Source organism: Piliocolobus tephrosceles, chromosome X, assembly GCF_002776525.5.
Source record: "Piliocolobus tephrosceles isolate RC106 chromosome X, ASM277652v3, whole genome shotgun sequence".
Lineage (NCBI taxonomy): Eukaryota > Metazoa > Chordata > Mammalia > Primates > Cercopithecidae > Piliocolobus > Piliocolobus tephrosceles.
This window is the reverse complement of record NC_045455.1, coordinates 91,512,829-91,540,061: the sequence shown is the minus strand read 5'-3', so window position 1 is coordinate 91,540,061 and position 27,233 is coordinate 91,512,829. Positions and strand designations below refer to the sequence as shown.

Sequence of the window (27,233 nt, the reverse complement as noted above, 5' to 3'; positions counted from 1 at the left end):
CATCGAAGTCTGTGCAGATGAACTCCCACTCCACGCCCTCTTGCTCAGTCAGGGCCTAACTCCCCTGCCTGCTGCCTCCGCCTCACCCAGGTGCTCTCTGGTGTGGCTGATCTCCTGCGATCGGGCTGGAGTCCTCACCTTCACAGCCACTCGCCCCCTACCAGAGACCACCACTGCCCCCTCCCCATTAATCTAATCAGCCCGCACCTGGGATTATTTTAGTAGGAAGATTTATTGAAGAGGGAGTAGGACACACCAGTTTATTATTTCCTAATGAGTTTGTGTTGTGCCTTTAAAGTCTTCATAGAGAAAAGTGGAGAGGCTGTTCTAACTTCACCTCAGCATTGGCCCTGGCAGCAAGGACCTGCCCTGTGTCTTGTGCGTGCTCTCCACCCTTTCCTCCGTACCTCTGCATGGCACATAACCACTAGGCACAGAGACTTGAAATCATCCATCTTTCCAAACCTCACTGAACTCACGACTGGCCAGCACTAGATAGAGAGGACCCTGCCCTCATGGCCGCACAGTCACTGGAGGGGATAGACAGTAAATCCGGGATCACCAGGCAGTCACACTGCAGCAAGTGCTATGGGAATGCAGGCTCTGCACTTACCGGCTGCACTGCCAACACCAGATCCCAAAACCACCCTGACCATGGCCACACCCACCTGCTAGGGCTACAGCATGGGCTACAGGAGAGAAGGGAAGGGAAAAGTGTGCACTGTGCTGGTCCTCGGGATGGTCCAGTTTGTCAGCTACTAACAGAATCACTTACAAGCAGGGCGGACATCAGACACCTCTTTGTATCAGTGACTAGCATGGTGTCTTCAATAAATACTTACACAAATGATGATAAAAGGAGTAAGAATATTAGACATAAATGACTGTAATTTGGAAACAATTTACATCTGTAAGTTCAAACTCTTTTTCTATAATTAACCAGTTTCAATAATCACTAAATTAAAAAGATACCAACAAATAGGTAACATGTAACTAATTTAGTGACTACACACACACACACAGAGGTCTGCATTTCTCAAGTGACAAAACAAAATTAAAATAATACTGCTATTAGCTTCTCATAAGCTTAGGCCAAGGTGTATGTGCGACACTGAAGAATGCAGGCCTCCTACACAGACTCTTCTCTAACAGTCACGTTTCATCGGAAACCCGCCCAATGTGGTGTCTGCACAGCCACATCCTCATTTCAGTGTCTCTTACCTATTAACCCTTACCTAATACCTCTAAATGGTTCACTCAGCTTCCTTGATTTGAGTAACTGCAGCTCCCCAAACTTATTTTCTCATTTTAATGGTGAAAAATCCCAAGATCCTATTAAAAAGTACATCCTATTAACTTTCCTTTACATTGCCTGAGAGGTAAAAAGCCAGACATGCGCAATTAGGAGGTGTGCCTTACTAAGGATAATGCTCCTGGTAAGATGAAACTGAATAAATAAAGACAATAAAAACAACTTCACCTCCAGGAATCCATAACAACTGCCCCCCTACTTCCCATGTAAAGGCATTCCAGAGCTTATTAAGTAACTGCACATTCTAAAGGCTAGCCCAGAGCTTGTGACAGTATGTCATCTGCAGGTCGTGTTACTACGTGTATTTTGTTCAGAATAACTGATAGAAATAAAGACTGTGACTGAGCCACCGAAATGACTAAGGCTGCCTGCATTCTATCAACATGTGATCAATCCTCCCTGGTTGTCTCATCTGAAGAATTTCCAAAATTCCTGATACAACAGTTTTTAGCAATTTTTGTTTGTTTGTTTTACAAAAAAGAAACTGCTACAGTTGTGGCTGAAATATATGGAAAACTTGGGTAATGCCAAACAGTACATATTATGGAAATTTAAAAAACATATTAGATAAAAACATTTAACACCATTAGTTAAAAGTAGTATTCACTATAAATAATGCTGCTGCACTGAAGTATTCTTACAATTATTAGTATAAAAATAGAATCAATTAGCATTACTTTAAAATGCTGTAATAATATTATAGGTATTTTATATATAGAAGCTCTAGAAGAATAGTTGGCTTTCTTCTCACAGCTCCTAAGTTTGAAGGTTTGAGGTGTAACGTTGAAAGGATGTGTGGTGAGTGACAACTTGTTGAAGGCTGAGGTAAGCTGATGGCCTCATATTTCCTTCTAGATCTATAGGTTACAATGTTAAATCTAATCCCTCAGAACACCCTTCCCAGGAAAGCTGGTCTCTAACTTCTATGGCAATTCAGTCTCCCTCCTCCTGGGAAGGAAGGGAGGCACTGAGTGTGGCCCGTCACAGCCCTTCCCTGCTCTAAGACAGTGACTCTTCTTTTAAAAATTGAGATAAACGTCACGCACCATATAATTCACTCTTGTCAAGTGTACACTTCAATGGTTTTCAGTATATTCACAAAATTGTGCAACCATCATCACTAACTCCAGCACATTTTCCTCACTCCCAAGAGAAACCCTGGGCCCATTTGCTGTCCCTCTCCATTCTCCTTCCTTCAGCTCCTGGCAACCACTAATCTCTATGGATTTACCTGTTCTGGACATTTCATATAAATGGAATCACACAATAGAGGTTTTTTGTGTCCAGTTTGTCACACCGAGCACAATGTTTTCAAGGTCTATCCATGTTGCAGCAATACTTCATTTCTTTTCATAACTAATTTTCCATTGTGCGGATATAGCGCTTTTGAGTATCCAGTCATCTACTGGGTGGTTTCCACCTTTTGACTATCATGAATAATGCGGTTCTGTACATTCGTGCATACATTTTTGGGTGGGCATATGTTTTCAGTTCTATTGGGTGAGAGTTCCCTACCACCTGGCAGTGGAATTGCTGGGCCATCTGGTAACTCTGTTTCACTTTTTGAGGAGCTATGAGAATGTTTCACCAGAGCTGCTGTGCCCTTTTACATTCTCACCAGCAGTGGTTCCAATTTCTCCACAACCACACCAACATTTGCTACTGCCCATCTTTTATTATATCCATCCCAGCGGGAATGAAGAAGTCTCGCACTGTGGTTTTGATTTGCATATCCCTCACTAATGATGCTGAATATCTTTTCATGTGCTAATTGGTCATTTTAATATCTTTCTTGGAGAAATATCTCTTCAAACCCTTTGCTCACTTTAAAATGGGTTGTTTTACTAAAGATTAAACTCTGATCAGATACATATTCTCCCATTCTGTGGGTTGTTATTTCACTTTCATGGTAGCATTCTTTGGATACAAATTTGAACTCCTTAAAATTAAAAAATTTGTGCCCATTAAAATTTAAAAAATTCTTCCATTTCTTTGGTTGTTTATGCTTTAGGTGATATATCTAAGAAGGCATTGCCTAATCCAAGGTCATAAATATGTATGTAAACCTACATTTTCTTCTAGGAATATTCCAGTTTTAACTTTTAAATTTAGGTCTTTGATCTATTTTGAGTTAATTTTTGTATACAGTACAAGGTAGGAGTCCAATTTCATTATTTTGCATGTGGAGATCCAGTTTTCCCAGCACCATTCTTTGAAAGGACAATTCTTTCCTCAGTTAGTTCTCAACTGAAGATAAATCTATGTTTTTTGTTTGTTTGTTTTTTTCTGGAATCTCAGTTGTATTCCACTAACCTGTATGTTTATCCTTATGCCAGCGCCACTCAGTCTTGATTACTGTAGCTCTATAGTAACTGCTTCAATTGGGAAGTGTGAGCGCTCTAGCTTTGTTCCTTTTCAAGATTGTTTTGGCTATTCTGGGTCTCCCACATTTCCATGAGAAATTTTATGATTAGATTTGTCATTTTCTGCAAAAAAGGCAGCTGAGGTTTTGATAGAGACTGTGTTAAATCCACAGGTCAGTTTGGGGTGTACTGCCATCTTTAACAAGAATAAGTCTTACAATCCATGAACATGAGACATCTTTCCATTTATTTAGGTCTTCTTTCTTTCCATAATATTCTATAGTTTTTACTTTACAAGTCTTGAATTTCTTTTGCTAAATTTATTCCTAAGTATTTTACTCTTCCAGATGCTATTGTAAATCGAGTGGTCTTCTTAATTTAATTTTTAGATTGTTTATTGCTAGAACACAGAAAAACAATGTTTGCATATTGATCTCATATCCTGCGACCCTGCTGGACTGGTTTATCAGTTTTTTTGTTTTTTGTTTTTTGTTTTGAGACGGAGTTTTGCTCTTGTTGCCCAGGCTGAAGTGCAATGGGATGATCTTGGCTCACTGCAGCCTCCGCCTCCCAGGTTCAAGCAATTCTCCTGCCTCAGCCTCCCTAGTAGCTAGGATTACAGGTGCACACCACCAGGCCCAGCTAATTTTTTGTATTTTTAGTAGAGACAGGATTTTGCCATGTTGACCAGGCTGGTCTTGAACTCCTGGCCTCCACTGATCCACCTGCCTCGGCCTCCCAAAATGCTGGAATTACAAGCATGAGTCACTGCGCCCAGCCTATCAGTTGTGTGTGTGTGTGTGTGTATTCCTTAGGATTTTCTATATACAAGATCATGCATGTCATCTGCAAAGAGAGATAATTTTATTTCTTCCTTGTAATACGAATGCTTTTAATTTTTTTCTTGACAAATTCCTATGGTGAAAACCACCAGTATAATATTGAATAGAAGGGGCAATAGCAGACATTGCTGTCTTATTCCCATCTCAAAGGAAAGCTTTCAGTCTTTCACCCTGAGTATAATGTCAGCTGTGGGCTTTTTCTAGGTGTTCTTTTTAGGCTGAGGATCAGCATTGACTCTTGATTCCTTATCCTCAGTTACTGCCAATCAATCCCGAAGTCTTGATAATTTTATCTCAATATATTCCTTGTAGCTTTTCCCTTCCATACTCATCCTCAATGCCCAGGTTTAGATCCTTATCACCTCTTGCCTAGACTGTAAGCCCTTTAGGGTATGTAGGGTCTATGTGCATATATATCCTTACTTACCAAAAAAAGTTACATTCATTAAAAAAAATCAAGATGCTGTGAAAAATGGAGACTAGAACAGGCAGCAGCTACCAGAAATAAAAATATCCTTGCCAAAACAAAACCCAAACCAAACCAAACCAAAAACAATGGGAAGAGTAGGAGGATAAAATCAAGGCAATCTCCAGGAATAAAGCAAAAACATAAGAAGAAGAGATACATCAAATGGAGGAGCTTCTGTTTCAGCAACATGATGGGTTTGCTATTTCCAACAGTCCTCCTCAAGGAAACAACCCAATGCTGGATAAAATATTTAAAAGAATTTGTTTTGGTAAATATGTTGCTGAGAGAAGAATAAAATGTTATCACAATGATGTAGATCATTCTAGCAGATAAAAAAATAGATGTTTTTAAGTATATGGTCAGAGTCACTATATTTTTCTATTTGTTTTCAGCTATTTCTTGGATACATTGTTTTCTCCCTGCCTTCAATCTCTGTACCCCCAATCCATCATCCATACTGGAACCTTAACTCTCTGCCTGCAGCTTATATCTGCTTATGTCGCTTCTCTGCGTACAAACTTCAAACCTCTAAGGCCTTCTATTCCCTCCCCAGTGGTATACAGGCCTCTGAGCAGACAAAGGACTCTTCATGACTTGATCCCAGTCTGATAGTCAACCCCCAAACAACAGCCCTTCCCTTCTGTTCCAAGTTCCCTATCATCAAGCAACCAGGACTAACATATTCTCTAACCACTTTCTGCCATACCTTACTTGTTCCTTAATCCCTTCTCCCTACTGTGACTTAAGCTAGGGTAAAAATCTGAATCAGAAGCAACTAAGCCCAGATTAATGGTCATTTCTGACTCCATGAGGCAAAATTCAGCACTTCCCTGTTTACAATAGTGTTCTCACAGCACTGCATTGTGTCATTTTTCACACTGTCTTGTACATGAATATCATCCTGAAAGATGTCACTCAGATGAATTAACACACATGAGGAGAAGTGGTGGTGGATTAAATAAAAGTTGTAGTTTTCATGTTCTAAATAATTTAGTTCTAAAACATCTTTATCAGAAAAAGGTTTTATGGTTGACTTGGGAAACAAAATAAAATAAGCAAAGTCATTGGGCAGGGTAAGTTAACATGGAGATTTTTCGAACTGTGCACCATTATCTACTGGTGGTTTGTAAAATCTGTACAGTAGCCTGTGACCCGCATTAAAAAAAAAAGATGGGACAGAAAATATGTAGTGTACCACACGCAGGGTGACTTTAGAAACTGAAACTTCTGTTTCAGTTTCACTCCCACATGTACGCACACATACACACCTAAATGTACATACATATATTTGTATAATAGATCATAATGTAAAATGCATTTCTTACTGCAGGTTTGCCCAAAATGCTTAAAAGCCAGTGAGTAAACAGTTCACGGACAGATTAAAATATCAGTGCTACTCAAGTAAAAAGAGAAGTCAAGGATGTAATAGGTGAAAATGCTTAAGATGGGTGATCTCATGGCATATTCTGACTTTACCCATGGGGCAAGTGGGCCATAAACACAGCAATGGCTGCTGTGGCTCTCAAATGAGCACTTTCAAGTATTTGTGTTTCTCTAGCATGGTAGCATCAGATCGCAGGGCAAGTCCCAGTGATGTGCAAGTCTCTTCTGTTGTTCCTGTCTTCATGATGCACTTAAAATCTGGTTATCATCTGAACAGAACAAAAGGAGTCATAGGTTGTAGGTTAAACTTATAAGCTAGTTTTTGCTAACCATTCTGATATGTACCATCCTAGAAAATAAAAGACAGTACATTTTTGAAGTAATCATAATGAACAAATAGAGGATGTGAAAGTAATTCAGATTTCTGTGTTACAGTATCGTACCACGGTGAATTTCCTGGGTTTGATGATGCACCATGGTTACGTATGATGTTATCACTGGGGAAGCTGGGCGAAAGGTACTTTGCGACTTATGAATACAAACTATTTCGAGATAAGAAGTCATTAAGAAATAAGATTATGGCCGGGTGCGGTGGCTCACACCTGTAATCCCAGCACTTTGGGAGGCCAAGGCAGGCGGATCACGAGGTCAGGAAATCGAGACCATCCTGGCTAACACGGTGAAACCCCCGTCTCTACTAAAATTACAAAAAATTAGCCGGGCATGGTGGTGGGCGCCTGTGGTCCCAGCTACTCGGGAAGCTGAGGCAAGAGAATGACGTGAACCCGGGAGGCGGCGCTTGCAGTGAGCCGAGATCGCGCCACTGCACTGCAGCCTGGGCAACAGAGCGAAACTCCGTCTCATAAATAAATAAATAAATAAATAAATAAATAAATAAATAAATAAATAAATAAGATTACAGTGTTTTGTGAATTCCAGGTCCAACAGAGTAGTTTGACATTGACTCCACCGCAGTGATCATGTTTATTACTCACTCCTGATGAGCTTGGAGCTGAATTATCTTATTTCAAATAAGCAAACTCCACTGCACCTAGTGTTACTCTACTTGCCTTCAATACTGTGCTTCTCTAAACTGACTGTGGCAGCATATTATCCTGTAAAATATTTTAATGTATTTCTTTATTCATGTTCATTTAAATTAAATCAGAACGGAGTGTTCAACTTTTTCGAGGACACACTAAGTTTTAAGAGGGAAAAGGAGTTAGGAAAAGTGGTTCTAAAATAAACGTAAACTCTCATTTGATTTATAGACATCTCCTGCTTCCATTTAAAGGACTTAGCAGCATGAAAGGATTGTTTAGACGTACTTTGGCTTAAGTGGAAAAAAGTTATGGCTGCAATTGTATAAATCATTTCAAATACTGTTTGATTTTAGCTTTTAAGTGTCTGAGTTTTTCTAAATGTTCTGAGAAAGTCTGGTTCACTCTTCACTCTCCATAAATCAGCAAATATTTCAAAGCTTCCCCAAGACACAAAAAAATATACACATGTGAAAAGAATGATTGCATCATCACTAAGTTAGGAATTTGAAGATAATGTATGTTAAAGAAAGCAAATAACTGCTTTCTTTTATAATTATTAAATATATACATTACAAATCATGATGTGTGCAAGACACCAAGATAAACTATTCTAGCACATTAATAATCACATATGGTCATGGAAGTTGGGGGCATGAATCACCATGACCATGCTCAAGCAACTGGCTGTGCGTTATCATGGGGACTCCTGGTGGCCTGGCCAATGGCTTGGGGAGCAGACACTCCCTCAAAACTCACTAATGAAAGAATGCTGAACACACAGATTCCCATTGATTTTAGTCTATTTTTCCTGCTTTGACACATCCTACATGCAACTGATTTTATTTACACATACCATTTTTATCATATCAATTACCCTTTTTAAAAATTCCCCTTTCAAGCTCTACATTATTTTATTATATGACAATAATAATAATAATAAGAAGAAGAAGAATAATAATAATACAAGACATCTGTTTAGTGTTTACTGGGCACCAGGCATTGGGCTTAAATGCTTTGATTATACATTATTTCAGTCATAGCCCTGTGACTTCGATACCATCATCTTACCGATGAAGATCTCACGCCTAGCTCACCTGATTCTACAGCACCACTCTCTACAGTATGCCTGAATTATTCATCATGTCTGATTCATCTCACCTTCCTCAGATAAACCACCTCTACTCATGTTGCAACTCCTCCATACAGAGCTTCAGCTTTGTACAACCTGTTTCCACACAAAACTTTCTCGCTCCTGTCTTTGCAATTTGAATATGCCACTCTTTATCCCGCACTGTTCTCTTCTCTCAAGCACGCACACTGGCACTTTCAAGCCATAGGTCAAACCAGAAACATTCCAACTAAGGGTGTTTGCCTTTTCTATTATTATTTAGCAACAGTTTGAAAGTTCAAGCCATTGAATCAGCTGAGGACAAACAAATGTATCTATTGGAAAGGGGCAGCAAAAATATTATTTACAAATGTCGTGAGGGATGTCTATTAGAAAACCCCAAAATTGTGGCAAGTAAGTATCAAAAATAGAATGTGTTCATTAGAATTTCCAGCCACAAAAATCAACAAATGAAAACAAGTAACTTCTTTACGTATCAATGATAATCAGCTAGAAAAAGGTGGGAGGATCAACATCCCATTCACAGCAACAAAAAACCATACAACAAATGCATTTAAAAAGGTGTATGAGGGACTTGTAAGAAGAACATTATAAATATATATGACACTATGCTAGCAATAGGCAGGTAAACTGAACAGTAAAGATTTCCTTTTAAAAATCCATCAACAATCAATTAAAAACTCCACAAATGATTATCCAGCCTGGGCAAGAACACCTGAGATGGAAAGCTGAGAAACAAATCTTGTTGCATATAAAAACCTAGTATCTGACAAAAAAATACCTTTTCAAATCAGTGGTGAAAAGATGAATTATAAGCATGTAGAGACACTAAATCTGGCAGTGACTCGCGTCTGTAATCCTAGCACTTTGGGAGGCTAAGGCAAAAGGATCATTTAAGCCCAGGAGTTTGAAAACTAGACTGAGCAATACTGTGAGACCCTGTCTCTCCAAAAAACAGTAATAAAAAAAAATTAACCAGGTGTAGTGGTACATACCCGTAGACCCAGCTACTCAGGAGGCTGAGGCTGGAGGACTGCTTGAGCCCAGGATGTAAGGCTGCACTGAGCCATGACTGAGCCCCTGCATTCCAGCCTGGGCAACAGAGTGAGACTGTGTCTTAAAAAAGACAAGAAAAACTAAAGCTGGTTCCAAATGTCATACTTTACATCAAAATAAATTTACATAATTAAATATTTAATGTGAAAAAAATCATAAATACTAGAAGACAATATGGGCAAAAATCTAAATAATCTTAGACAAGAAGTTCTCTTTAAGCATAACAGGAAACAGAAAAAGTCTAATAGATTTAACACTCTCAACAACATACAAGCAAAACAACAAAAATAAAATCTTTTCAATGTTAAAGAGTTGTAAAAAAAGATGAAAGAGAAATAACAAAACAGGGGAAATATGTATATCAAGAAGGGTAAGTAACATTTTCATAAAAATCAATAGCAAAAGAAAGATCAACATAAACATGGGAAAATAACAAAAATAGGCACTTCACTCCCCATATAGTTGGTAAAAAAAAAAAATAAGGAAAGACAGTGATTTTACTAGTAATACAAGAATCGCAAGCACAAATAAGTTAGCATTTGTGGAGCATCAGATTGGCAAAAATTAAAATCAGCAGTGAGGGTTGTCAAGAGAAAACTACCTAACCTATTGCACAACTTTGCAACGTGTCTGGGAACATAAACTTTGCTTACCTTTTAGCCAAGCAGCACACTGTTACGGACTTATTTTAAGGCTAAAGTAGTCAAGCGCACAAAGGGTTATGCAGACCTTCTATAATAATGAAAAAGGAGCACACAACCTTGAACACGAGTAGGGTCTGGGGCAACGTTTCAGAGCAAAGCAGAGGGAATATGAATACTAACTTCAACTAGCAGCAGAAGTGACCCATGGGGCCTGGGAAGACACACCAGGCGCGGTGGGAAGGCCACAGCTTGACACGCAGGTTGGTGGCAAGCAGACTGTCTGCTCAGTGCAAAGTATCCACACATTGTGTCTGACACACAGTGGTAAAGGTCTTAGGAAAATGTCTGACAAACAAAAATGCACAAAGTTTAAACTACACATCTTAGTTCGAGCTGTTATAACAAAATACCATACACTGGGTGGCTTAAACAATAGAAGTTATTTCTCATAGTTCTAGAGGCTGGGAAGTGCAAGGATCCAGGCACCAGCAGATCCAGTGTCTGATGAGGGCCTGCTTCCGTGTGGAGGTGGCAGTCTGCTCACTGCATCCTCACATGGTAGGGTGGGGGCAGAGAGAGCAAGAGTGAGAGGCAGAGGGAGGGAGAGCGCCAGCACGAGCACGCATGCTTCTCCTGTCTCCTCTTCTAAGGCACTAACCCCCTCGTGAGGGCTCTATCTTCATATCCTAATGATCTCCCAAAGGTCCCACCTCCTCACACCATCCTATTGGAGGTTAGAATTTCACTCATTTTCATTTACTGATTTATGTATGTTTTATCCAGGCAAAGAACGCACTTTCTCTTTCTTTCGTGTCCTCCGCCGCAGCACTTCCAGGGAGTGCTCTGCAGTGAATGATTGCTCAGCACTGTGAAGTCTGGTTATCACCTCTAAGAACATCTCTTTTCTGAGGCAAGAGAGTTTGCATTCTCTACCTCCGAGATCATTTAAAGGAGAGGGAAAGTATTTAGGCTCTAGGGAAATGGATTTTATATATCTAGAACTAAAGCCATGATGACAGGAAATTTCTACTCTGAACCCAAGTTAAGTTTCGTCCTGATCCTCCACCTCAGCTGCAGTCTCCAGGTAAAAAAGGGTCCCTATGATGACCATCATCTCCAGGAGCCTGGCCTCTTTCATGGTTCACAGAGAACTGAACAGCCACACCACTGGGAGTCAACTGGAGGAGGGCGAGTGTGCAGATGTTTGTGTGTTTCCTCTTCTGATTTTAAAAGGAATACATGCTCATTCGAGAAAAATTGGAATATTGTGAAAAACATAAAAAAGAATGAAACTGCCACCCTTAATCCACAAGTGTGATCAGTATTTGCTAATGTTTCAAAGTTTTCTTCGGTCTATTTTCAAAAGACAAAATCACACTATGTATATTTTCCTATCAGTTTTTCACTAAACTTATTTATGAATTCTTTCTAGACATGAATGACTACATATTATTTCATATGGGCCATATTAGTCAGGCTATGCTATGTTACAATGTGATCACATGAACCCTAAAATCTCCACGTTTGCTCCCTGAGCATACAACATGTTGTCACAGGTCAGCAGGCCCGTCTGGCACTATCAGGATTTAGGAACCCATGTTCTCAGGACCTCCACCAACTGGAATGGCACTGACTGCTGAACCAAGGGCAGGAGGTGTGGACAACTGTACAGTAGCTCTCGAAGGCCACAGCCTAGGAATGATACACATCATGTCTGCTCACATTTCTTTGGTCATAGTGAGTCACAAGGCCACAGATAACTGCAAGGGGCATGGAAGTGCAATTCTACAATGGGGCAGAGATAGGCGAGCTGGATTACTAGTGAGCAGGCCTAGTGACAACCACACGACGTGCCCTAGTTTACCTAGCCATTCCCTGAATGTTGGATTCTTTCCAATGTTTTGTACATGTTATGATCATCGGTCACCAGGCTTTATTGGATTTCTATTTATTCCTTTAGAACAAATTCTTGAATGTTACATTATTGGCTTAAGGGAAATGTAAACTCTTCAGGTTCTTGGTCCCTCCTTTCAAACAAATTTATCCTTCTATGAACAAATATAAAATTATCTATCTCAGTGGAGCAATCCTCCTACCTCAGCCTCCCAAATAGCTGGGACTACAGGCATGCACCAATGTGCCCAGCTAAGTTTATTTTTTGTAGAGACAGGGTCTTGCCATGTTGCCCAGGCTGGTCTTGAACTCCTGGGCTCAAACAATCTGCCCACCTTGCCTTCCCAAAGTGCTGGGATTACAGGCGTGAGCCACTGCACCTGGCCAATGTCGGGATTTTTAAAAAATTGTTCTTCTGTTGTCATTGTTTTATTTGTATGAGCTCTTTATGCAGCAAAATATAAACCATATGTCATAGATGCTACAATTTTAAAAAACCAATTTGTTTGCCAGTAAATTTTATTCATCATGTTTCATGAGAGAAGTTCAAATCTACTACTCTTTGCATTTGTGATTTCTTCCATTTCTTTTAAATTTACCATCCTTCTCTAAATGAAAAAGAGCTATCTGTCTATAGAAGCCTTTCCATGTAAATGTTTACTCTATCTGGAATTTACTTCATGACAGTAAAACAGAGGAACAGAAAGAGCTCCAGTCCAAATGTCAGGCAATGTGTGTACTAATTCTGCCCGAACACCTTAGGTGTTAATCCTCACTCTATTCTGGCCCCACGGCATTACTCCAAAGTTTGGAAAGCTACGCAAAGCTTCTTAGCTTCAGCACAAAACTGAACGGCCATCCTGGCTTCTGCATTACCCAGAGTATCAGGAACAAATAAAGAGAAAGAAATACTGTACTTCTATTTTGCAAGCTAACATAAAAACTATCTCACTTTCATGCCCTTCTCGTTGACCCTCAGTTTCTCCAGTCTGCTGGGTCTGGGGCTTTCCTCATCCCACTCCCTCGTGCTCGGCTGGGGCTTCCCACCCTCCCTGCACCCGCACTCGCAGTTCCACTGCGATCAGTCTTGAGACCTTCCACCCTGTGGACACCCATGACTATGGCAGCACTGCTCTCCTGCCCGTTCTCTGTATCCACTTTCTGCCCTCATCCTCCCTTTTCTTCTGCTGAGCTTTCTAAAATCCAGTCATCAGCAAAACCACCTGTATTTTCCTCTGCCTTCTTTGAAGGTTCCTTTCACCTTTTTATTCTAAAAGAGACCCGGGTCTCTGCTAAGAATCATACTTCCCTTGCAATGTTTTCATGACATGGCTGGTTTCTCCCCAAGTCCTGCATATGACTGGGTCTGAAGGCAAGTAGGTGTTGGTTCTGGTTTTCACTGCCACTTCCTTCTCCCTCAGAACACTCCAACTCTCATTTTGCTGACAGTGGACCACAATCCTCTTTACCCTTCACTACTGCAGTCACTAGCAGGAGCGTCAGTCCTCACTCACTCCTTGAGGATTTCTTACTTCTGTTTTACTTCACTCTCACCAATCCTACTCCTGTTAGAATTCTGATGACAGCAATGCCCCAACCGCTAACCTTTCAAATGTTCTGTGTGCCAGAAAGAATAATGCCCTCTCCTCCAAAGATGTCCACATCCGAATCCCCAGAACCTGTGAATGACGCCTTATTTGGGAAAAAAAGGACTCTGCAGATGTGGTTAAGTTAAAGATCCTGAGGTGAGAAGGTTATCCTAAATTATCTGAGTAGGCCCTAGTAGGAAACACAAGGGTCCTTATAAAAGAAAAGCAAGAAGTGGCAGGAGGCAGAAGGCAATGTGATGAGGGAAGCAGAGAACGCAGCCTGTGGCCCAGAGCCAGGGCACACCATCAGCCTCATGGAGTGGGAAGAGGCAGGGACTGGATGCCCTTAGGGGCCTCTGGAAGAAGTCAGCCCTGCTGACATCTTCATTCAGCCCCTTAACACTCACTGTGGTCTTCTCCAGAATTCTAAGAATACATTTTTGCTATATTAAGCCATGAAGTTTGTGGTAATTTGTTACAGCAACAATAGGCAACTAATACTCTGGCCTCTCCACTCCTTGACCTTCTCTTCTTTTGTGAGGATGTTCTTGGCCCTAACTCAGCCTCTCACTCCATGGTTACAATCTAGGCCTTGCCGTTACTGTAACCAGAACCCCTTCATAATATCCATTCCAAGCATTCCTTTGCTCAGTCATCACACCCTGTCTTTTCAGCTAATTCTCCAGCACCTCATCCCCAGCCCCACTGGGACCTCACAGTCCACTTCCCAAAGTTCACCAGGCCAGAGCTCCCTCATGTGCTCACTGTCCTCTCTGCCTTGTTAAATCCCACAGTCAGTTGTCAGAGTTGCTCTGAATAACCCTTGGGTCCACGGCCTGCTCTTGGACTATACTCTACATTCACTTGGCAAAACCACAGCCCTGGTGAAAGCTAGATACCGAGTATGGCCAGGAAAAGCACACAACCTGAAAGAACACATTCCTCAGCCCTGGGCCCAGTACAAACACATTCCTCCATATATCTCAACTTCCTGGGCCCAGTACAAACACACCATATATCTCAACTTTGGAAAAACACCACCTGGAGAGACCCCTAATAAGGCCACAACCATTTACGGCTTTACTGAAAGCGTGGGAACCAATAGAAAACTGCTAAAGGTATAACTTAAAATGTTAACCAATTGTAACGCTGTAACCAAAAGAATTCCCTTGTTCCTCTACAACCTGTTTACATCGGGCTATAAAAAGCAAGCACGTGCATCGTTCAGGGCCCTCTTGTACGTTGAGGAACGGAGGGACCAAGTTCGAACTTGCAGTAAAGATCCTTGCCGCCTGGCTTTGACTCTGGACTCTGGTGGTCTTCTTTAGGGAATAAACGGTCTGGGCATAACAAACCGTCCCCACAGCCCTCTTTTCAAACCACCGGCACCAACCCCACTGAGGCCCTGAACGTGGTCTGCCATCGTAACTCACACCTGCATTCCGCCGTCTCTCCCGCTCCCCTTTCTACCTGCTCCCCTCTCCTCAAAGGTCAGCAGCACTGCCCCGTCTGCACGCTCGGCTGGTGCCCTGATTCCAACTGACAGAGCAAAGCCCCGGAAGGGGACTTCCACAACTGCATCCACCACTGCCTGCGTCTTTGTCCACACACTCTGAAGACAAAGGTTAGGCTGTCATCTCGGGGTCTACGGGCTGACCTCTCCACCTGTACAAAACTCCTTTCCCCTTGTCTATTCTCCCCTACATCACTGGCTTTTCAGTCTTAATAGATCTTTCCCATTCACATACACGTTATTCACCTCATTAAAAATCCAAATGAAATCAGTCAAGCAAAAACACAAAAACAACCTCCCTTTATCCCTATATCTCCTCCAAGTCCAATTTTTCTCCTCTTGCAGGAAAACACCAGAAGTGCCTCTACTCACTGCCTCCAGTTCTTCTCCCTCACTTTTCTTGATACCAACTCCATTTAGCCTTTGTCCCACCAACCACTCCACCAACCACTCAACTGATAATGTTTTTATCCAGGTCAATAACGACCTTCACCTTGCTAAATCCAATAGTTGTTTCTCAGTTCTCAGCTCTTCTGCCCTAAGGGTACCATTTGATACAATCACTCACTCACTCTGCCTTGAAACATTTTCTTCAGTTGGTTCCAAGACATCACCCTCTTTTTCCTCCTACCTCATTGGTGTCTCCCTCTCAATTCCCCCCCTTTTTTTTTGGCTCCTCCTCACTGTCCAGCCCTCTAAATGTTGGAACGCCCCAAGCCTCATCTTTTAGACAGATTGTTCCCATTTACATTTACTCTTGGGGTTGATCTCACCCAGTTCCATGGCTTTTTGATACAATCTATGTGGGGATGACTCCAAATGGGTATCACCAGCGCAGACCCTCTGAACTTGTACATCCAACTGCCTATGTGACATCTTTCCTGGTTTGTTTAGTAGACATCTTAAACTTCGTATTTCCTGAACTGAGCTCCTGTTCTCCCTTCAGACCTACATTTCCCACAGTCTTCATAGTCTTCTCCATCTTTTTTTTTTTTTTCTTTTTTTTTTTTTTTTTTTTGAGGCAGGGTCTTGCCCAGGCTGGAATGCACTGGTGCAATCATAGCTCATTGTGGCCTTGAAACCTTGACTTCCTGGATTCAAGTGATCCTCCCACCTCAGCTTCCCAAGTAGCTGGGACTACAGGTGTGTGGCACCATGCCCAGATAATTTTTTAGTCTGTGTTGCCCAGGCTGGTCTTGAATGTGTGGACTCAAGCAATCCTCTCGTCTTGGCCTCCCAAAGTGCTAGGATTACAGGTGTGAGCCACTGTGCCTGGCCGTCTTCTCCATCTTAATGGCAATGCCATCCTTTGGGTGCTCAGATCAAAATCCTTGCAGTAATTTTCAACCCACTTCTTTCTCTTTCATCCCACCTTCAATCTGTCAGTCCTCTGCTTGAAACCCTCCTATTTCATCCACATTAGAGAAAACTTACACAAAGAGGACATTCAAGTGGCCTCTAAACATATGAAGAAGCCCCCAGTATCATTAGTCATAAGAAAAGTGCAAACTAAAACCACAATGAGATCATTCTCCATGCTCCAGAATGGCTGAAGTAAAAAGGATTGATAACATCCTTTTAATTATAACGGGAGAGGATGAAGCAAATATCTACATATTGCCAGTTGGAATGTAACTCATGATAATCACTTTGAAAAACTAGCAATAGCTGTAATAAAACTAAACAAAAATGTCCCCCATTTCACTCAGCAAAAATGAATGTTTATGTCCACCAAAAACCACATACAGGAGAATTCACAGGAACTTTATTCATAAAAGCCCCAAACTGGAAATAAATGTCCATCAATAGTGGAACAGATATATAAGTTGTGGCATACTGGACATGAAAATACCACAAAGCAATGAAAAGGAACAGATTACTAAAACATGCAACAAGACAGTGGATCTCACAGACACGGTGTATGAAAGTCATGTATGATGCCACCAATGTGAAGTTCAAAACAGGCAAAACTAGTGGTTAACTTGTAGGGAAGGCGTATTGATTGAAAGGGGATCACAAGAGCCTTCTGGATAACTGCAGATGTATATATTTTCATCTGGGTGGTGGTTCCACAGGCAAACATATTTCCAGAAGTTCATGGAGCTATAAATTAGGATTTGTGCATTTTATGCACATTATATCTCAGTAAAAATGTAAAAAATTCTTCAATAAACATTTATTGGGTACATACTTTAAGTAACTAACTGTTCAGGGCCCTGGGAAAACAACAGACAAACCAGAAATGAGCCATGCTTTTCTGTGAGGTTCACTCCAGTTGGGAAGATAGAAATGAATCAAATGGCATCAATACATTACAAATTGGGGTGACCCATCTTAAGGAAAGGATCCCAGCCCTGGGAGACTGTGTAACAGAGGCTGGCCAGGTCTGCAGAAGTGATGGGATTCAAGCAGAAGGCAAAGGGAGCAGAAAGAGAGCACTCCAGGCAGCAGGAACAAGTGCCAAGTCTCCAGTGCCAAAGGAAGCAGGGTGTGTCCTGCTGGAGGAAGCTTGGGTGACCAGACCACGCAGGAACTTGCGGGTGGGCAAAGGACTCTGGCCTTTAGCTTAAGAGCAATGGAAGCCATTACGGGTTTTAAGGGAAGGGATGTCATACTCAAATCTGTATTCAGAAAAGACCTCACTAATGCTGTGTGGATTTGAGAGTGGTACAGCAGATACTTCCTAGGACACTCATTGGGGGAAGACTATGAGTCCAGTCTAGAGCTGCTCTACCCATGAGAAAAGGCAAGAAGAATACTAAGAGAAGGAAGTGACTGAGAACTGTAGATTTTACGTCTTTATGTTGAACCGAGGTAATTCATCTTCAAATCAGTGTGAGATACAGTACCCCAGGCTGCCTCCAGGGAAAGGGACCTAAGGAGGAGGGAGACTGTACTGTAAAGCTTTTGACACGCTGTGAATTTTTAATCATGCATATATATTACTTACTCAACATATAATTAAAATTAAAAATGAACGACACTCAACTGGAACCTTCCTTATATTGCTAATGCCGCCTTAACTCCCTGCTGCTGATAAGGCATAAAGGTACAGGGGCATCACAATGGTCCCTGTGTCCAGCTCTCATTCCTTGTGAATAAGAACGTGACTTACCTCGAAAATCACCAGAGAAAAGGTTCCTGAAATAGAAACAGCCTAAACCTAAATGACACATGTGCATCATTTAAGATACAAACGTTTGCCTGGTAAAGAAACAGCTTCTACTAATAGCCTGGATTGTTAGTTCCTTCTGTCTAGCCTGTGTCAAATTGCAGGCAGAGAAGAAAAAAAAGGGCAGCAGTATTCACGAAAACCAAGACAAATATGAAAGTTGTGATTTGGCTCAAAGGACCATATGAAAAAAACAACCTGGGTAGTCATAATTTCCTCATGTTTTAAGTCACTGAAATCTAGAGCCGCAGCTGTCCTACAAACTGAAACCATATAAATTTTTAGAAAATGAGTCAATCATGAGATTAAAGTTTCAATTTATAACACTTCTGTGTTTTAGTTACAAAGTCATAAATAAACCTAGCATGACACAGAAAGTAAATATTTTTTCAGTTGTTTATGCAGGCAAAGAGGAAAGAAATTTAACATGCAATTAACCACTTAGGTGTTTCTAGATATGCACCATATGGTCTTCCTTCATATTTAAGAGAAAAACAAAAATAAGTATTGTTTTCTTTAACCTAACATTTGCTTAGCAACATCAAATATTCCAAGCTAGCTCAGCTCAGGCACTAACTCCACCTCATGGAAGAGATTTTCCATTTGCAGGAGAGCTGGGCCATAAGAATAGGAGGAAACTTGTTCCTCAGGGTGAAAAAAAAAAAAAAACAAAAAAAGGAAGAATAAGCATTTTTACCAAATAGTTTAAGTTGAATACTCTCTGGAGAGAGAGTAGTAAACATGTGACCCTCCTGGGCTCCAGTCCTATTGTTTAATAGACAATATATTTGCTTATACATTTAAGAAAAGACCCTTAGGCCATCCTTTCAACCAACACATCTGAACAAGTGTGAGATAAAAATAACAAGGTCTAAAGCAACCCTAAGATTTCTATATAAGGACTCCCCATATGACCACGGTTACTTAACAGCCTTAGTTTAAAAATAACTAATGGGAAAAATCTGATTGACATTTTAATCTAGATAGAAACCACTTAATGGATAATTATTTTCTTATCTTTGTGTCTTATCAACTATTCTAAAATTAAAGGTTTTAAAGTAAAATCATTACATACCTGATGCTACATGAGGTAAATATGTGGTGATACCCTTTCATATTAACAACTGAAATAAAATTATAAAGTCACCCATGAACAGCTTTAAGATACACAGTTAAAATTAGTAACATAAAAACGTTTGAGAAGCTGAGACAGGAGGACCACTTGAGGCCAGCAGTTTAAGACTAGCCTGTGAAACACACTGAAACCTCATTTCTACCAAAAAAAAAAAAAAAAAAAGCTGGGAGTGGGGTGTGGTGATGAGTCCCTGTAGTCCTAGCTACCCGGGAAGCCGAGATAGGAGGTTCACTTGAGCCTTGAGGTTAAGGCTGCAATGAGCCATAATTGTGTCAATGCACTCTAGCCTAAGTGATGGGGCAAGACCCTGTCTCATATACACACACACACACACACACACAATTTTTAATATGCTTGAGTATTTAAATGTCACCTATCTTCATATATTATATATGCGTATGTGTGTATATATATATATACATATATGCTCTATATATTGAACAAAGAAGCTCTTAAAAATTGACTATCAGCCAGATGCAGTGGGTCACACCTGTAATTCCAGCACTTTGGGAGGCCGAGGTGGGCGGATAACTTGAGGCCAGGAGTTCAAGACCAGCCTGGCCAATATGGTGAAACCACATACCTACCAAAAATACAAAATTATCAGGGCGGTGGTGCACGCCTGTAATCCCAGCTACTGGAGAGGCTAAGGCATAAGAATTGCTTGAACCCAGGAGGCAGAGGCTGCAGTGAGCTGGGACTGCTCCACTGCACTCCAGCTTGGGCAACAGAGCAAGACTCCATCTCAAAAACTACCAAACAAACAAAAATTGACTATCAAGGGAATGAGAGAACAGCAAAAAAAGAAACTCTAGTAGTAATAATGTATTAAAGCATTAACACCGAAATTATGTATAACAATGCCATTTTCTCATGGTAGGTTTTAAATTTTTCTTTTTGGGACTATTAAAAAAAACAAAAAAAAAAACTCCATACAGTAAATCTAACAGTACTCTCAAAATCTCTCTGCCCTCTTCCATTATACTGATTTCATCTCCCTCTTCTCATCTTTCCACATGGTTAAGAGGCATGTTTGAAAGTTAATCTGGATGAGCACACTAGGTAAACAATAGGGTTCTCCACTAGCTGCACCCCATCTCCCAGCTGGCACAGTGGCTACTTTCCTCTGCATACATAATCGTGGTAACAGCAGTGTCAGCTTAAGGATCTGCTCTAGAAATCAAGCAATTTTAACATGGGAAGCCCTCAAATTACATATAAGTTATACGCTAAGAGTTCATTCATTATTCTGGTACTTGGGAACTCAGAACACACATCCAAAACAAATGTTCTATAAGTGATGTTTTAAGCGACTATACAGCCAGTGTAACCCTAAAATAATAGAAAGGAGCAGAGCATTATACTGTTGTGATTGTAGCAGTAGAAACTGAAAATAAAAAGATGTTTAAAATTTTGGGTTTTGCTGGTACTTGCGAAAAGGTTGTTCCAATGAGAACATCATGCCAACCACACTGGCTGACCCAGTCTGTGCCCTTTGATGGACACACCTCTGGGTAATCTCCTCGATTTCCCCTCATCCTACACAGAAACTCTCCCTGTTCCCTGCTGCCCATTCCCACAGTTAGTACCCTCACTAGACTAATGACTCCCAAATCTGCAGAGCTCCCACCCTGCTCTGTCTCCTGGACAGTGGACCCACTGGCCCAACACTGTTCATCTCCACTTGGATATTCTACGGTCACATCAAATGAAACTCATCACCTATGCACTCCGCACTGCATAAAGCAGCCACCACCCCTCCTGTGCTCCGTGTTTCTGAACATCATCCCCACCTCCACGGATGGCTCATTTTATTAAAACTGGGTGTCATTCCCACTCCTTCCCTTTTATCACCACCTCCCAAACTAGCAAGCACCAAACACCCAGGTCTGTCTGCTGGCTGCGTGAACCCCTAAAGCACTCCTCTATTCTGCCTGTCATCTTGTTTCTTTAGCCTCCAGGAGTGCTTGCTGATGCACAACAAATAGGTGTAGGCTGCCACGTCATCAGGGGTGAGGAAGAATGCAACAACACAAAAGGTACCTTTTTCTCATGAATGTTTCGGGGAAGGAGCATCCCTCTGGAAATTAAAAATGAGGATCCCAATATAGCATTAGTATGAGTTGTATATGCATCAGAATGTCTCAGTCTTTTCATCTACGCTCAGTCTCTCTGCTCACAACTCAAAGCAATTCGATAGGCTTGAGAACTATTTTGCTTAATAATGAGATGTTTGACAGGACAGTCAGACATAATGATGAATGGGTTAGCAAACACACATCTAAAAGGCTATTTCAAATACAGGCTCCATGAGAGCAAGGATTCTGGTCTGCTTTATTTACTGTTATATCCACTGCTTAGACCATGTGGTAGCATGCAGTAGGCACTTAATAAAAATATAACACATAACATACATTATCTCAATTATTAAAAATTTATAATTATCTATTACAATACAAATACAAAAAGCAAATTACTGTACAACTATTTTCATTGGGATTTGAAATCGTTTTCTTTATGCTAAAAAACAAAAGTGTGTTTGCTCTTTGGTGTGTCTGGCTAAATTCAGCACAATTTTTGGCAGTTTTTTTCTAAAAACAGTTTGCTACAGATAGAAAATTACACTTAATACGAAATATATATCACTTCTACATAATTAGACTTAATAGAAATTAGTCTGAACAGAAACCAGTCTCCAGTAGCAGCAGCCTTTCTCAACTAACACATCTTGGGTATACTGCAGCAAATCAGGTGTATCTGATTATGTCCCCAGTAAGCCTGCAGCACACACCTACTCAAAAAGATGGAGAGGTAACCAATGTGCAGAGATTATATAAATCCCCTGAGATAGTCTAGAATTGTGTCTAGGCCCAAATCTCATGTCAAATTGTAATCCACAACGCTGGAGGTAGGGCCTGGTAGGAGGCGATTGGATCACTGGGGCGAATCCTCATGGTTTAACACCATCCCTGTTGGTGCTGTCAGCACAATAGCGAGTTCTTGTAAGACCTGGTTGTTGAAATGTGGCACCTACCCCCTCTCTCTTGCTCCTGCTGCCATCATGTGAGACATCACTCTCTCCCTTTGCCTTCTGCCATGACTGTAAATTTCCTGAGGCTTTCCCAGAAGCTGAGCAGATGCCAGTGCTATGCTTCCTGTACAGCCTGCAAAAACCATGAGCAAATTAAACCTCTTTTCCTTATACATTACCCAGTCTCAGGTATTTATTTGTAGCAATGTAAGAATGGATTAATACATCTAATACATCCCTCATCCCCTCTCTAGGGTACATTAGAATTTTTTTCTGTTTTTTTTTTTTTTGAGACAGAGTCTTGCTCTGTCGCCCAAGCTGGAGTGCAGTGGTGTGATTTCGGCTCAGTGCAACTGCCACCTCCCAGGTTCAAACGATTCTCCTGCCTCAGCCTCCCCGGTAGCTGAGACTACAGGCACGTGCCACCACACCCAGCTAATTTTTTTTTTTTTTTGTATTTTAGTAGAGACAGGGTTTCACCATGTTGCCCAGGCTGGTTTCAAACTCCTAAGCTCAGGCAATCCGCCCACCTTGGCCTCCCAAAGTGCTAGGAATACAGGCACGAGCCACCGCACCCAGGCAAATTAGATTAAGTTTTTTTTGTTTTGTTTTTTTGTTTTGAGACGGAGTCTCACTCTGCCACCCAGACTGGAGTGCAGTGGTGCGATCTGGGCTCACTGCAAGCTTCACCCCCTGGGTTCACGCCGTTTTCCTGCCTCAGCCTCCTGAGTAGCTAGGACTACAGGCACCAGCCACCACACCCGTCTAATTTTTTGTATGTTAAGTAGAGATGGGGTTTCACCGTATTAGCCAGGATGGTCTGGATCTCCTGACCTTATGATCTGCCCACCTCGGCCTCCCAAAGTGCTTGGATTACAGGTGTGAGCCACTGAGCCCAGCCTAGGATAATTTTTAACAAACGCTAACACAGTGCCACTATAATATGCCAGTTTGTTGCTGGATGCAAAAATAAAACCCTAAACATGAAGTGAATCCTATTCACAAGAAACATGTCTTCTTTCCATATTCTTTGTTGGTGTCTAACCAGAAGGACCAAATATCAACATATCCTTGCGTCCCAGTAACTGCTTTCCTAAAATAACTTTTTCATTCTAGCTTTGAACAACTTTTATGCCATCAAGATGGTGAATTTTAAATTGTGAGTTGTGAAGAAAGACAATTTTCTTAGACGTATTATTATATTTTCACGTCAATACTTACAGGGCTCAGAACTTTCTTATTCTGTTTTCAATTTGAGGTTGCTAAAGAGCAAAAAGGAGGCTCACTGGTGGCAAGGTTTATTCAGAGAACGCTGTCACTCTGAGAACGGCTGTGCTGGAGACACAGCTTCACCACCCAAACCCACAAGCCTACCACATTCGGTCAAAACACTCAAGTACAACTGCATCTTTAACAGAGCTTCAAAACCTAGAGTCCACTGTTCATGTTTTGTACTTGAAAAATACACATTAGAACAGAGTCAGAGGATCAAAGGCTAGAAGTTTCATCCCAGAGCTTCCCGGACACAACTGTATCTCAAGTGTGCCAGAGAGGAAGGTGAAAAGGTAAAATTACAAACCTACAATGCTACAAAAATTAAAATATACATTTTCTATTTTCTGAATTAAAAATAGGAGAGATATACAATCACTTAGGGAAAATATTCTGAGAAGAGACAGTCATGAATATAAAAAACACAACAACACAACACTGTTCTCTAAATGGAAGAGAAGTGGTGGTAACAGCAGAAGGCGAGTCTGTTGGTATATGTTGTACTATTGCCCTCTATTCACAAATAAGTAGAAACTTTTGGATTTCCAGCATCAAACTACTGTTAGATGGAATAGCAAGTAAGTACAAATTAGCCTATACTTTATACAGAGTGACTCAGCATGCACACAAATATCAATAAATTGCCAACACTAGAAGGCTACTTATTGACTTGTACAGAAAGCATCATTATTTAACATGGAGTATCTGTGGAACTGCCCTATTAAATAGTTACAGTCATGTAAATGCAATTTTCCAAAGTATGACCTACAAAAGCTAGTGCCTAGAAATTATCCATGATGACTTCCAGGGTTAATACATTTGAGGACAGAGACTCATAATGTTTGTTAGCATATCACAGACTCCAAGTGGTTCCTCAGTAGAGAAGCCAGCTCGATGTTGTTTAAACCAGTGAGGGATAGCATTAGGAGATATACCTAATGTAAATGACGAGTTAATGCGTGCAGCACACCAACATAGCACATGTATACGTATGTAACAAACCTGCACGTTGTGCACATGTACCCTAGAACTTAAAGTATAATAAAAAAAAGTATTGACCAAAGATAATTAATGCGACACTTTATTCCCAAGATGAGTTACTAATGCACTTAAAGAAGTGCTAATATAGACATATGCAAAATCACTGTCTAAAAGTTTATATCAGATTATGTACCTATATTTTTATCAACTCTATAAGCATTATAAATACTCTTTGTTGCTTATATTTTCCTTTTCTCATTGTTTAATTTGGGGGAATAAAAGGATTCATTTCAGAGAAACAATTTCTGGAGACAAGTTTACAAGGGGACATTGTCACTCTTTGGCCTGCATGGGAAGACGCTACAAAGTCACCTTCTATCCAATATGGAAGTTGAAAGCCTTGCGGTCGTCCCATTCCCGTGGATCTTGCTCATCATCCCAACCCATACATCCAGTCACCACCGCTGCACTGATTATGACTTCTGCACTGTTCTCAGGTCTGTTTCAATCTTCCACTCCCCACAGTCACCGTCCTAGTTTGAGCCACCAGTAGCTTTGCCAAGGTCCATTGTTCTTGGCATACCCCATACCTTGTAGCCCAAATCACCTTTTAATCCTTGGAAGTGTTTTCTATCTACCAAGACTATACGTCCACTATTAGTAGAAAGAATGACAAAATCATCAACCATGTACCCACCAATCAGTTTAAGAAAATATTTCCAAGACTCCTGTGAACCCACTCCTATGAATTCTGTGCTCGTAATTCCCTCACTTTTCTTTATAGTCTAATCACATATGTATTTGACATTGTACTGCTTAGTTTTGCATCACTCTGAACTTTATATAAATGCACTGGTTTGATTCATCTGGTATTCATTTATTTCATTTTACCTTATGCTTGCTAAGCTCATCAACTGTGGCCCTCAATTTCCAAAGCTGAACAGTATTCCAGCTGTATGAACCAATTGTTTATCCATTTCTCTGATGACCATCACTTGGGTTCTTCCCAGAATCCTCCCCCTCACCTTTTTTTTTTAACTACTTACAAACAGTGCTGTTATAAACCCTCCTATTTTTCATGCCTGGTGCAGAAAAGTACACCCGGTAGAGAAAGTACAATATTTTTTTTCTAGGTTATATTAGGAATTGAATGGCTGGGTCCCAGGGTAGTCCATATTCAGATTTCACAGATCTGTTTTGCAAAGTGGTTATACCAATTTGCTCTCCTACCTGCAGCATATAAGAGTTCCTGTGACTCCACATCCTTGCCAACATCTGGTACTGTCAATTGTTTTATTTTTTGCCAAACAAGTGATAGTAAAATATTTTAGGAGTATTGTAATGTGGTTTTAATGTGTATTCCCTGTTAATATTTAAGTTATTTTATGTCATTTTTTGCATATCCATGTCTTTTGCTCAAAGTAATTTTAAAATATATATTTTTCCAATGGACGGGCACGGTGGCTCACACCTGTGATCCTAGCACTTTGGGAGGCTGAAGTGGGCAGATCACTTGAGGTCAGGAGTTCAAGACCAGCCTGGCCAACATGGTGAAACCCCGTCTCTACTAAAAAATTAGCCAGGCATGGTGGCGGGCGCTTTTAATCCCAGCTACTCAGGAGGCTGAGGTGAGAGAATTGCTTGAACCCAGGAGGCGAAGGTTGCAGTGAGCTGAGACTGTACCATTGCACTCCAGCCTGGGCAACAAAGCAAGACTCCATCTAAAGGCGGGGGGGGGAGTAAAGTTTTATGCTACGTGTTTTCTAAGTTTAAATATTGAATTTGTCAGTCTTTTGCTTTATGTTTAATGGCTTTTCCATTGTATATAGAAGATCCCCAACTTACTTAAGATTTTTTAACTTTACGATTTTTCTACTCCACAATGGTGTGAAAGCAATACGCATTCAGTAGAAAATGTACTTTGGGCGCCTGACAACCATTTTGTTTTTCACTTTCAGTACAGTATTCAATAAATTACGTGAGATATTCAACACTTAATTATGAAATAGACTTTGTGTTAGATGAGTTTGCCCAACTGTAGGCTAATATAAGCATTCTGAGCACATTTAAGGTAGGCTAGGCTAAGCTATGACATTCAGCAGTGCAGGGGTATTAACCGTATTTTTGACTTATGATAGTTTCAACTTACAATGGGTTACTGGGACTTAACCGCGTAGTAAGTTAAGAAGCATCTGTATAAAATGTAAGATATTCAGAGTGGGTATAAAAAACACCATCAAGGCCAGGCACAGTGGCTCATGCCTGTAATCCTCAGCCTTGGGAGGCCAAGGCAGGTGGATTATCTGAGGTCGGGAGTTCGAGACCAGCCTGGCCAACATGGTGAAACCCTGTCTCTACTAAAAATACAAAAATTAGCCGGGTGTGGTGGCACACACCTGTAATCCC

General features: G+C 40.9%; 1 protein-coding gene across 2 annotated transcripts in view; it reads right to left on the bottom strand.

Moving 5' to 3' along the window:
• Positions 1–27,233, bottom strand: part of MIPEP (mitochondrial intermediate peptidase) — a 152,327-nt gene that overhangs the window by 41,587 nt on the left and 83,507 nt on the right. Inside the window, exon 17 of one of the 2 annotated variants that reach the window (XM_026454225.1) lies at positions 22,403–22,707. The exons of the other annotated variant lie outside the window; for it this stretch is intronic. Within the exon in view, the coding sequence (XP_026310010.1) occupies positions 22,690–22,707 (18 nt within the window). The 3' untranslated portion in view covers positions 22,403–22,689. Of the gene's footprint in view, positions 1–22,402; positions 22,708–27,233 lie in introns of those variants that run through there. 2 annotated transcript variants of the gene reach the window in all.